At 45.7% G+C, this 12,696-nt stretch overlaps 1 protein-coding gene across 2 annotated transcripts in view; it reads left to right on the top strand.

Moving 5' to 3' along the window:
- The window catches only part of MIB2 (MIB E3 ubiquitin protein ligase 2), a 72,185-nt gene that overhangs the window by 37,625 nt on the left and 21,864 nt on the right, over positions 1 to 12,696 (top strand). For both annotated transcript variants that reach the window (XM_077931334.1, XM_028740882.2), the window contains exon 4: positions 12,377 to 12,483. In XM_077931334.1, coding sequence (XP_077787460.1) covers positions 12,377 to 12,483 — 107 coding nt within the window. The remainder of the gene's footprint in view (positions 1 to 12,376; positions 12,484 to 12,696) is intronic.

Below are 12,696 nucleotides of genomic sequence, written 5' to 3'. Positions count from 1 at the left end.
TGCCAGTAAGATCGGAACCATAACTGAGGAATACTGATATTTAATTAAGAAGGCACCTGGGTGTGAGAAGGGCCTTGTCCTTGCATTCGAGGGTTTTGCAAAAGTGTAAATCATTTCTAAGTGGCCATGCCGGTGGGAGCTCTCAATTCAGTCTGGAGGATCCAGATAGCAGCTCAAGGCTGCACAACTTGAAAGGTTGGATAATTTTTGAATCCTTGTTTTGAGGCCCCTTTAGAGGAGGAGAGGTTTTTTTTTATCCTTGCATGCTGAAGGGATTACATTTGGAAGTGACCCTGGGGCCGGATGAACATCACCAAAAGTTCAAACCGGTGATGCCGCTTGGCGATTTGAACATCCAGTATTTTTGACCTATTGTTTGCTGAACAAATAGCTATTTCATTAAGGAGGACCTCAGTCCAAAGGTGCTTGGTTACGTTTAAGGCTGTTGATTTTATCTGTTTTGTTTTGATTCTTGTGTCTTTTGTGAGCCATAAAAAGCGGCTTGTGGTCATTTGGTTGTTCCGCCTCATTCTGATTTGAAACCTTTTTGCTTTGGACGTTATTAATTGTTTTTAACTGGTATTATATTTTAAATATATACTTCTGATATACTATATAGACATATCATAACTGCAAAGTCTACCAAACTAAAGCCAGGAGCGAAATCGTGGTTGTGGGTGAATGGAAGAGGCTGTTGTCTGAAATTCAAGAGAGCCCCTGCCTGTTGCTGTAGAAAATATTGAGCTAGATGGATGAATGATGCAGTTTGGTATATAGAAGAATGGTATAGAATCATAAGAGCTGGAAGGAACCACGAGGGTCATCTAGTCCATGCAATGCAGGGATCTTTAGCCCAACGTGGGTCTTGAACCCACAACCCTGAGATTAAGAGCCTTGTGATCTACTGACTCAGCTGTCCTATGGGAAGGGCTGTAGCTCTGCCTTGCATGCAGAAGGTTTCCAGGTTGAACCCCTGGGCATCTCCAGCTAGGGCTTGGAGAGACTCCTGCCGTGAATCCTGGAGAGGTACTGCACATGTAAATCATCCTTCTATATAGAGATTCTTCCCACAAGGAATCCTGGGAGCTAGCTTGGATTTGTAGCTCTTTGAGGGGTGAACTACAGTTCACAGGATTCTTTGGGGGGAGCCACATGCTTTGAACATATGGTGTGGATGTGACCACAGTATCCCAGTATCCCTAGGTTCTTTGGAGCAATGCTGTTGCGCTCCCTGCAAGGAGAATTCCATCCCCGGTTTCTGCAATTGAGATGAGGCTTTGTTTTAATTTTAACCTGCTAGGTGGCAAGGTGCTGGATACTAGTGGCAGATTGCTTGCTGATGAGAAGTACAGTATTTTAATTGAATGCAGACCACTTCCACTGTGGGGGATCAGAGAGGTACCAGTGGGGAATTCCTCCCCGCCCCAAGAAAACAGCAGCTTCAAGGAGGGACTTTCCCCTGGAGAGGAAAATGTGAAATTTCCCCTCTGTGCTGGCTCCGATCCGGTTAATTGAGAGCAATTTGCATTTTGCAAACCTACAGCCTAGATGCGAAGACATAGCTAATGTCACAGAAGCCAGGAAAGAAAGCTATTCTCTTTTTTCCATTCTGAAGAGCCATTTCACCTTTCTCCAAATTGCTTGCTCAACGTATAGCAGCAAACTTTTTCTTCTCCCAACAAGATCAATAGTTGCATTTCTATCTCTTTTTTCAACCGTTCTAGGCAAAGCACAAATGATGCCCCCAGAGACACTGATGACGATTTTCCAGAGACGATAAAAAGTTTATTATCTATGGCAAAGCTAGGCTTGCATCCATCTAAGTCTGAAATTGGACCCCACACACCCTCTTTTCCCCTGAAGACATTGCAAGTTCAGCTAATGTCAACCTAACTTTTTGCTGCACAGTTTTTACAGTCTCTTTATTCCTTTTGCTGACTGATATTGCTCAGGCACTCTCTCTTCTTCTTTATTTATTTAACAGTTTGTAAATCGCTAACTGTAAAATCATCTGTGTTGTTTCTATAAAATAAAATACATGTTAAAATGATTGGTGAAAGTTCAGATTACAAGTATGGCGAGCAGTTTATGTAAAAAAAATATGGGGGGGTTGTATGCAACAAAGTTCTATTTGGAGTAAACTCATTGACATTAATGACCATAATGTCCATTACTTTCAGCAGGTCTACTCTGAGTAGCATTAGTATAGGATACAACCCTTACATTACAAGGCAAAAATGCAAGTCAACTTTACATATCTGGGTAGGCTTGTTTGAACAAGCGCTAAAAGATAGATTGCTTACAAGCGCAGAACAGACACTTGCTATCAATATGTTTAAAAATCACTTTTTTCTTCCTGTACCTCCTTACCTACAAAACAGGCATCTTAAATAATTGCCAAGAGAAGTGCAATTCAGTGGTTGGAAACGGAAGGGATTGCACATGATAAAGAGACCTCTACAAAAAAATAAAACCCTCTGATAGGAGTCTTAACTAAAAGAAAAATTCAGAGATCTGGAAACAAGCTGGCTGCTCATACCTCAAAAGATATATTTCTCAGCTAATTAGATAGTTATATCTCAAGCAAACAGACCTTTAAAGCCCATTGAGCAATTAATTTTTCATTCCATATACACACCCAGGAAACTATTTTCCAATACAGTCGTACCTCGGCTCCTGAACGCCTTGGGAGTCGAATGTTCAGGTTCCCGAACAATCGAAAACCAGAAGTGAGTGTTCCAGTTTTCGAACGTTCCTTTGGAAGCTGAACATCTGACGGGGCTTCCGCGGCTTCTGATTGGCTTCAGGAGCTTCCTGCAGCCAATCAGAAGACATGCTTTGGAAGTCGAACGTTTCGAAGTCGAATGGACTTCCGGAACAGATTCTGTTCGACTTCCGAGGTACGACTGTATGTATAAAAAAATATTTGTAACCAGATGTCAGGAAATTTAACCTCACTAAAAACCAAATGGGAAATGGACCTACACTCTGAAATTTGTGATTAAAACTAGCAAAACATTCTTTGGGTAGGGGGGAACCCTTTAAATCAGTGGCCACTATAATAAAATAGCATTAAAACCCTACACAAATGCCAGTATGCACATGTGAAATGTCATAGGATAAATCCTCAAATTAGTTTGATGTGCTGGAGAGGTTGTAAACAGATTAGGTCATAATGTGGCAGCTGGTGGGACTGCAAATGTACACAACCGTTTGTGGAAGCAGGTTTTTACGAGGGTTTCCACTATTACAAGACACATATTGCATCCTGATTCTTAAGCTTGCTCTCCTAAATTATAAGGATTTTAATGTTCAAAGACTTGTAATCTTCCTCACAGCTGTAGGTAGACCTCTATTAACCCAACACTGGAAAATGGCTAGGATATACAGCGCACTGCCCTTACGGAAAAAATTGCAGAACGTCTTGGATCCTTAAAAAAATACAGAAAGTAAAGATTACTTTTAAACTGTTTGGAACAACTCTTTACCTGGGCTTCTGACAAGATGGTATATTTTGGGACACCCCCCCCCCGTTACTTTTGTGATTGGTGGTGGTTTAAAACTGTTTTTAATACTGTGTTTTAATGTAATAACCTGCCCTTTACCTTAGGGTAAAGGGTGGGTAAATAATAAGTAATAATAAGTTAAGAAGATGCATTCTTGTTGGTATTTGTCTGTCTCAAGAGATAATGGAGTGTACCTCCGGGGGGTGAAGTCCAACTACTGCATTTGCAGCAACGAAGTGACCCTTTGGGGCACAAGCCTGGGCAGTGTGTATGGAAGTCCTGGGCTGCCCGGATGACAAGACCCCCCCTTGACCTCGCAGATGTGGTCCAAAGGAAATCAGAACAATACATTTGGCACCAGCTTGACTGCACGAGACCCACAAGCCGCCATCCAACCATTTTAGGGACTCCACGCCAGATTTGTGTAGGGTTTACTTAGGCTTTTCCTTCTCCCAAATATGTCCCACAAGGAAGTGGAGGTTTAGGACCAGAGTTTTCCTTCTCTTAGATGGGCTATCTTTCCAGGTCGCTGGACACTGCTTGAACCCTTCTGAAGACGTGTTCATGCACACAAAAGCTCATACCAAGAACAAACTTAGTTGGTCTCTAAGGTGCTAAAGGTAAAGGGACCCCTGACCATTAGGTCCAGTCGTGACTGACTCTGGGGTTGCGGTGCTCATCTCGCTTTATTGGCCGAGGGAGCCAACGTTTGTCCACAGACAGTTTTTCTGGGTCATGTGGCCAGCATGACTAAGCCACTTCTGGCGAACCAGAGCAGCGCACGGAAATGCCATTTACCTTCCCGCCACACCGGTACCTATTTATCTACTTGCACTTTGATGTGCTTTTGAACTGCTAGATTGGCAGGAGCAAGGACTGAGCAACGGGAGCTCACCCCGTCGCAGGGATTCAAACCGCCGACCTTCTGATCAGCAAGTCCTAGTGCTACTAGACTATTTTTTTATTTCTATATACAGTCATACCTCGGGTTGAAGTAGCTTCGGGATGAGTATTTTCGGGTTGTACGCTGCGGCAACCCGGAAGTAATGGAGCGCGTGCGCAGATGGTCAAAATGACGGCATGTGTGGAAGCGGCGAATCGCGAGCCGCGCAGACGCAGGTCCCGTTCGCATCCAGAGGTACCACTGTATATACTTCTACTGCATCAGACCAACATGGCTACCTTCCTGAATCTTGAACCCTTCCAGGCAGAGCAGGGTATGTAACCTGTGATCCCTCCAGTGACTGGAGCTGATGGGAGTTGTAGTCCACCGACATTTGAAGGTCCAGAGTTCCCCCGCCCCTGCGAAAGAGAATTAATGACACTTTCCCTGCTACGTGCTGTTCTTTCCCGCCTGCAGCAGCCAAGGGACTTCCTTCCCTAATTTTACAATGGCATCGTGGCTGGAGACCAGGCCAGATCAATCAGTTAGAAACGGCTGGACTCTGGGCAGAGAACTCCCCAAGTGAGAACTCTCTCGCCTTTTGTTTTGTTTCCTTCTCTGAAATTTGGCCGGCCTCATCGCTGCCTCGGTGATGATAATTGAGGAACGCGAGCCCAGCCGGGCCTGTCAACCTGATTCCCAGGCGGAAACATAGCCAGTGTTGCGTGTTGTGACACTTCTCGAGTATGTGCCTGGTAGGACTTTATTTAAAAAGAAATGCTTTGAGAAACAGAGTCTGAGCTGGTGAGGTGGAGACTTGTGTCATGCCCGTTTTGCCAGCAGAAATCAGCATGCAAAAGAATCTGTTCTGCCGCCCTGGGCTCCTTCAGCAGGAAGGGTGGGATATTAGTCAAGATAATAAGAATAATAATGCAAACAAACAAACAAACAGGGTCTGAAAGACGCTGAAGTTGGTGTGATCTTGATCTTTCAATGTACAATGGTACCTCGGGTTACGTACTTAATTTGTTCTGGAGGTCCTGAAACTGTTCTTAACCTGAAGCACCACCTGAAGCAGCTAATGGGGCCTCCTGCTGCTGCTGTGCCGCCGGAGCACGGTTTCTGTTCTCATCCTGAAGCAAAGTTCTTAACCCGAGGTAATATTTCTGGGTTAGCGGAGTCTGTAACCTGAAGTGTATGTAACCCGAGGTACCACTGTAGTTCGTTACCTTCTTTTTTCTTAACTTAGAGCAGAGGTCGGGAACATCAAGTTTGAAAGTGGCCCTTGAGGCCTTTCTCTCTGGTTGCCAGGTTGCACTCCTAACTGGGCCCTTCTTTGCATCCTCCTGGAGTGTTTTTGCCAGGCTAGACTTTGCCCTTGAATACTGATGATGCCTCTCGCTTGTCTGGATGGAGCTGTGTGTGCAATGGTGTCTTAGTGCAGCTATGTTGGGTGGGGTGTGAGACAAGGACTGTGGAATGGCAGAGTTAAAAGTATAGAGGCATTAGTGCGGGAGTATTGGAGAAGCATTACTGAACAACTGACAAAGCGGGGTGGTCCAGGGTAAATCCACTTCAAATGTGCTGCTCATGGGTGAATGACAGGCTGCTGCATACACGCGTGATAAAACAGCGGTCTTGATGAGACCCAGTTCTGTTGCTCTTCTGCTGTGTGTTTCTCGTTGGCCACAGTGGTGTGGAGAGCAGTGTGGATTCAACAAGGATCTGCCACAGATTGCATTGGGACCTCCCCATTGCCTTGTCTCCAAGATCAGTGGGTGGAGGCTTATTCAGTCTGCCTGCTTGAGATGATCCTTTTATTCTCTCTTGTGGCTGGGCTGAGCCTCCTGGCTACAAGGTCCCTCTCTTGCCCTTCCTTCTCTCCTTTAGCTGTTAAATCTGAATAAAGCTAACAGGACTGCATCGGGTGGATTGCCAAATTCTATTCCCCCCACCGGCATGGATACCAGACGTTTCCATTGAGGCATCCTCTCCAGAAAGTCAAGGTTATTGGTTTTTTTTTTGCTCCATATGGCAATGTGTTGATTATGAAGCTCTCAGCTGGCTCAAGTAATAAAACCTGGCTACCTTGGGAGCCAAGGGGACTCAGCTTGCAGAGGCAAGAGGAAGGGAGTTATGGCCTGTGTTGACTGCTAGATCAGGGGTGGGCACCCTTTTTGATGCCCCCTTGCAATGGGCTGTGTTCAGCAGTTGGTGGCCATACTCCCAGAGCCGGCAGCATGTGGAACCATTCATTCCCCCCTATAATTTCTCTCTCTCTCTCTCTCTCTCTCTCTCTCTCTCTCTCTCTCTCTCTCTCTCTTCCTCTCTTGCACTCTCACTCTTGCTCCTGATTTGTGATGGAGATGAAAGTGTGGAGGCATCCCTGCAAACACAGTCATGCTCTCCTCAGCCTGCCAAGCAGCTTTTCGGCCTGGGAGGAAGGTGGTTTTGCTTGGAGAGGAAGGCGCACAGGGGTGGACCCTCCCTGAGTTACACTCTCCACCCAGGCAGCAAAGTTCAGTAGGGAGGAGAGAGAAATTTGGTGGGGCGGTGTCTGCAGGTGGTCTTCGATTGTCCTTCAAGTGCTGTCTGTATCCTATGACAGCTAGAGGAACACAGAATGTGATAGTTAAAACCGTAGAATTCGCTCCCACAAGATGCTGTGACGGCCACCGGTTTAGATGGTTTTGAAAAAGGCGTGGGACAATTTCACGGAGGAATAGAGCTGTGTTTGAGTACCTCCACTGTCAGAGGCAGAAATGCTTTTGAATTCCAGTTGCTGGAAACCACAGGAATGGAGAGGTCTTTTGTGGTCCTCCAGGCTTGCTTGCAGGCGTTTGGTTGCACACTTTGAGAACAGGATGCTGGACTAGATGGGCCACTGGCCTGATCCTGCAGCCAGGCTCTTCTGATGTCCTTATTTGTCCCGACAAGCTTCCGCAGAAGCAGGACAGGGCTACTTTTTCTTCCGAGCCCCCGAGAACCAAACATTAACCTTGAACTGAACCGTCTCTGCTATCTACCCAGCCACGAAGAAGCCAAGTGATGCAGCAGGAGCCAAGCGCCTCCTGGATTTTAATCTAATTTGAGTTGTTTTGCTTCCAAATACCGGATAACAACCAAGCCTATTAAAGAGTGCCGCAGACCTCACCCCCCGGGGGGTGCATTTAATCGCTGCAATATTGCTTTTAATAACCATTTTAATTAAGGCCTTCATTTTCGAGATCGGTGCTGACCCAGGGATTCCAGCTCTGTCGAATTTCCAGCTGGCCCTTTTGCTGGTCGAGGATTTAGGAGGAAATTGCTGTGAATAAAACGGCATTGACTGAGGCGGGCAGGGACCCTCCAGGACAAATTTTGATCGAGGGGAATGGGTAGGCCTGAGGCGTTTTTCCTCTTGACTGTGAATTCTTCTGTGCAATTTGTTTCTCCACTTGCTTAGGGGGATCTGTGTCAGAGGAGAAAATATCTTTGGGCCGGGAAGGGCTGAAATAAAAAAACAACAACCCCAAATTGCACGCAGAATTATGTCTAGTAGCATGTCCTACTTTACAGAGGACGGTCCTCTGGTTTTGAACCAGTCCAATACCACAATGACACTATACATTTAAAGCACTATGATGCTATTTTAAAATAAGTTGGAGGGGATTGTGTATGTCCTTGAACTTCTTGAAGGAAAAATGTATCAGTTGCTTCCAGTTGCAGAATCCTTTTCATTTCTTTCTTTTTCTTTTTTTGATTGCTGAATTGATGTGACCCCGGTACAGAATTTTAGTACTGCAGACTGGCTGAGCAGGATTGCCCTCCCTCCTCGCTCTTGGCTCCTATCACGTTACAATCTGGATCACGGAAAGCTGCTGGAAAGATACCGATTAGCCATCGTGTGTGCAGATAAACCTGCCCCCTGGTCTTCTCTCCTAAGCACCTTTCCCCAGGCATGCCACGCCACTGAAGCAATCCATTAATGAGCCAAAGTGAGAGCCAAAGGTTAATTTTAGTGGCGCAGTGGTTCCCAGGCTGCGTCAGGGGTTTATCCTCCCAAGTCTCTGCCGTCTGCTGCCGGGTATTAAGCAACAGGCTAAGTCAGGGGCTTGGAAGTGTTATGCCTCTTCTTCCCCCATTACGGAAGCCACGCAAATGTGGAAGCGGTTTCATTATGGCGGCGGGAGAGTTTTTTGCTTCCTCAACCCCCAGCTGGAATTCTTGAAGGGCTTGGCCCGAAGTTTCTGCTTAATCAAATGCACTTGGTTTGATTTTGGGACGCGAGGAATACCGATCCCGTTATGGGCATTGGGAGCTGCTTCAACCGGACGTCAGATCCCATCTTCACCATTGTGTGGGTACCGCGCAGAGACGTATCCTTCTTGCTTGCCCTGAGCCTTTTGTAGATTTTAGCTTGACTTTCTGGGGAGGAGGAAGCGTTGGGTTGTAAGTCTCAGTAGCGCAAGCGTTGTTTCGGGAAGAAACGTAAAGGTTTGTGTCCTGTGCTATCCTGCCATTGAAATTATTGGTCATGGCTAACTTAGGTCCGTTAATTTTTGTGGGTTAACTCTCAGTAAAACCTAGTGTGGTGTGGTTTGAGTGCACATTTTAAGAACATGCATTCAGCTTAGTTATGCTCAGACTAGACCCAGGTGAGTCATGTCCATTAGCTTCAGAGGATGCACTTTGCATAGGACTGTCATTGGATTCAACTTGAAACCTTTGCCTCTTGGCTGAATCTGATAGTGTGGCAAGACTGAGACCCGGCCCAACAAGGCTGGTAAGGGGAGTGCCTCCAAGGAGGTCCGACTATTCTTTCTCATCTCCCCCCAGTGCTGCATACTCTGACCGGCAGCACCTCTCCAGGGTCTTGGGGAGAGAAAGGTTGTTTTCCATCAACTGCTTTCTGAGATCCTTCTAAGCAAGGAAACCAGGAACTGTTGTTGTTGTTGTTGTTGTTGTTGTTGCATCCTTAATTTTTAACAATGTGTGTCAATGACTGTTTCTCCTTTTTATACTACTTGACTTTCTGTTTGCTGTTCTAAATGTTTCAGTTACTCTGATTTCTTTAATATACATTTCGCCGAGAGTTGTTGTAAGCAGAGAAGCAACACGTAAATTTTATGTTGGTCTAAATAATCATTCTTGATTGTTTTAATTGATTGTTTAATTTCTGTACCGCTTAATATATTAAAAAATATCTCTAAGCAGTGTGCAGAAAACGGAAGCAACAACCAGCAACTTAAACAAAACGTTGTGAAAATACATATTATGTTGTGAATTAAAACATGGCAAGGCGTTACAGGTGAAGAGGTGGTTAATGCATTTCTTAATATAAGACAAATTTATATTTATTGAGACAAGTTCTGAGTGATGTCCACCCAGTCCATGTCACCGTTGTCTAGGAGTTCTGTGGTGTTGTTTTCAACCCCCCTTAACAAACGAAAAAGTCACTCATGATTGTGTATGAAAATGGTTTTGGTTTCATTCAGCTAGATGATACACAGTGAATGGACCTAAGTTAGTCTTGTTCATTAGCTTCAGTGGGTCTACTCTGACCTCCTATAAACTGTGGTTCTACATCAGGGATGGGCAACTTGTGGTCCTCCAGGTGTTGTTGGACTCCAATTCCCATCAGCCCCAGGCAGCATGGCCAATGGTCAGGGATGATGGGAGCCATAGTCCAGCAGCATCTGGGAGAACTAAAGGCTTCCGGGAGCTGGGAGCATCATCAAGAAAGGAGGCGTCTTGCCATGTCCCTGCATGAGTGGCTGCTCTGATTTAAAACAGGGCTGGGGAACCTTATATTGAGATAGATATTTGACCTCTGCTGTATGTATTTATTTATTTATTTATTTATTTATTTATTTAGCAGTTGTCTCACTGTGATTAAATTTACCCGTAAACTTCCTTGGAAGGGGTTGTGAGCAGGGCAGTTTATTGTTGGCTGCAGAAAGAAAATCTACTACTATTGTTGTTATTAAAATTATAAATCCAGATTTAGCGGGGCTGTGAGAGATGGGATGGCATTTTGATGAGAACGATGTTGTGTGGACAATTTGATAAGTTAGAAGAAGAAGAAGAAGAAGAAGAAGAAGAAGAAGAAATTTATACCCCGTCCATCTGGCTGAGCCTTGCCAGCCACTCTGGGCAACTCCCAGCAGAATATTAAAAGCACGATAAAACATCAGACATTAAAAACTTCCCTAAACAGGGCTGCCTTCAGATGATCTCTAAAAGTCAGATAGTTGTTTATTTCTTTGATATCTGATGGGAGGGCGTTTCACAGGGCCGGTGCCACCACTGAGAAGACCCTCTGCCTGGTTCCCTGTAACCTCACTTCTCGCAAGGAGGGAACTGCCAGAAGGCCCTTGGATCTGGACCTCAGTGTCCGGGTAGATCAATGGGGGTGGAGACGCTCCTTCAGATATACTGGGCCGAGGCCATTTAAGGCTTTTTAAGGTCAGTACCAACACTTTGAATTGTGCTCGGAAACGTACTGGGAGCCAATGTAGGTCTTTCAGGACCAGTGTTATATGAGCAGCCCAGATTCCACAATAAACTGCCCTGTGGAAAGGCTATGTTCTCTTCACAGGGAAGGAGGATATACATATATATTCTGCCGTGCCAGTCATTGGCTCTGACTCCGCCTACTATTTGGGCTCCCTCCATTCTGCCCTACTGGTCCCAGTGGGCACCAGCCACCACAGCTCTAACCACTGCACTCTGAGCCCTATAGATGTAGATGTAAGTACGCACACACACAGTTTAATAAATAATTCCACCCTACACACATACACACCCTTTCAACAAATTATATTTCCAGGACAGCAGACATAAATGTCAGTAAAACAAGAAAAAAGAACATAAAAAAGGAAACTGCCTTCTACTGAGTCAGACCATTGGTCCATCTAGCTCAGTATTGCCTACCCTGATTGGCAGCAGCTCTTCAGGATCGCAGATGGGTCTTTTCCCAGCCCTACCTGGAGATGCCATTGGAGATTGAACCTGGTATCTTCTGCATGCAAAGCAGATGCTCTGCACTGGGCTGTAGCCCTTCCCCAATGTAATGCTAAGCTAAAGCATGACTAACATGGTTGCTGTGCTCCTCCTCTGGCCCTACCACTGCTGTGCTACCCAGAGCTAAGCTATGGTTTGGCTTAGGATTGTGTCCTAAACCAGGTTCTTGGTTTCTCTCCCCCCTACGTGAAAAGCATGAACAGTAAGCTAGGAACAATCCTCGGCTACAGCATGTGATTTGGCTGGAGCGAGACAAACTATAGCCTTTGGGTTCATAGAATCATAGAGTTGGAATAGACCACAAGGGCCATCGAGTCCAACCCCCTGCCAAGCAGGAAACACCATCAGAGCACTCCTGACATATGGTTGTCAAGCCTCTGCTTAAAGACCTCCAAAGAAGGAGACTCCACCACACTCCTTGGCAGCAAATTCCACTGTCAAACAGCTCTTACTGTCAGGAAGTTCTTCCTAATGTTTAGGTGGAATCTTCTTTCTTGTAGTTTGGATCCATTGCTCCGTGTCCGCTTCTCTGGAGCAGCAGAAAACAACCTTTCTCCCTCCTCTATGTGACATCCTTTTATATATTTGAACATGGCTATCATATCACCCCTTAACCTCCTCTTCTCCAGGCTAACATGCAGTTCTGTGGAGCCTTGCAAAATAAAAGAAAAATAACAAACCCTTGAAACTCCAGGTTAGCATGCAACACTAAGCCCAAGCCATGGGTAAGGCAAGATAACCAAGGAGCATATAATAGGAAATATATACTTGCGTAGGCTGACTACTAAATAACAGGGGCCTTTAATTGAAGTAAATATGGCACCCAGTGTGGAAGAGGACTACCTGTACTGTGTGTGGGTGTACAGGCACTTGTCTGCATCGGCGGCGCTCCCAACTGTCTGTGTTTCACCTCCAAATTGGCTTTGTTTGTATGAGCAGCAGGGGAAATGACATGTTTTTTTTTCCTCTTTCCCTCTTGCAGAGTCACTGTGAGCCCACGACAGAACTTGCCACGCATCGCGTTAAAGGGGACTTTCCAGGGCGCGAAAGTGGTTCGGGGCCCCGACTGGGAATGGGGTAACCAGGACGGTGAGGTGCTTTTTGCCTTTTAGGGGAGTGGGAGTTGGCTCCTTGTGATGTGGGCAGAGAAATTCTATATTCAAGACAAGAAGCGAGAGGCTCTGTCCCTCATGGATCTGTAGAGAGGGCCTTGGGCAAATACATTTCCCTTAATCTGCATGGTGGCTTGCGCTCAGCCAAGTTTTACTCAGCACAGACCTGCTGAAAATCCATGGGCCTCAG

Source organism: Podarcis muralis, chromosome 7, assembly GCF_964188315.1.
Source record: "Podarcis muralis chromosome 7, rPodMur119.hap1.1, whole genome shotgun sequence".
Lineage (NCBI taxonomy): Eukaryota > Metazoa > Chordata > Lepidosauria > Squamata > Lacertidae > Podarcis > Podarcis muralis.
This window is presented reverse-complemented; position numbering and strand designations above follow the sequence as displayed.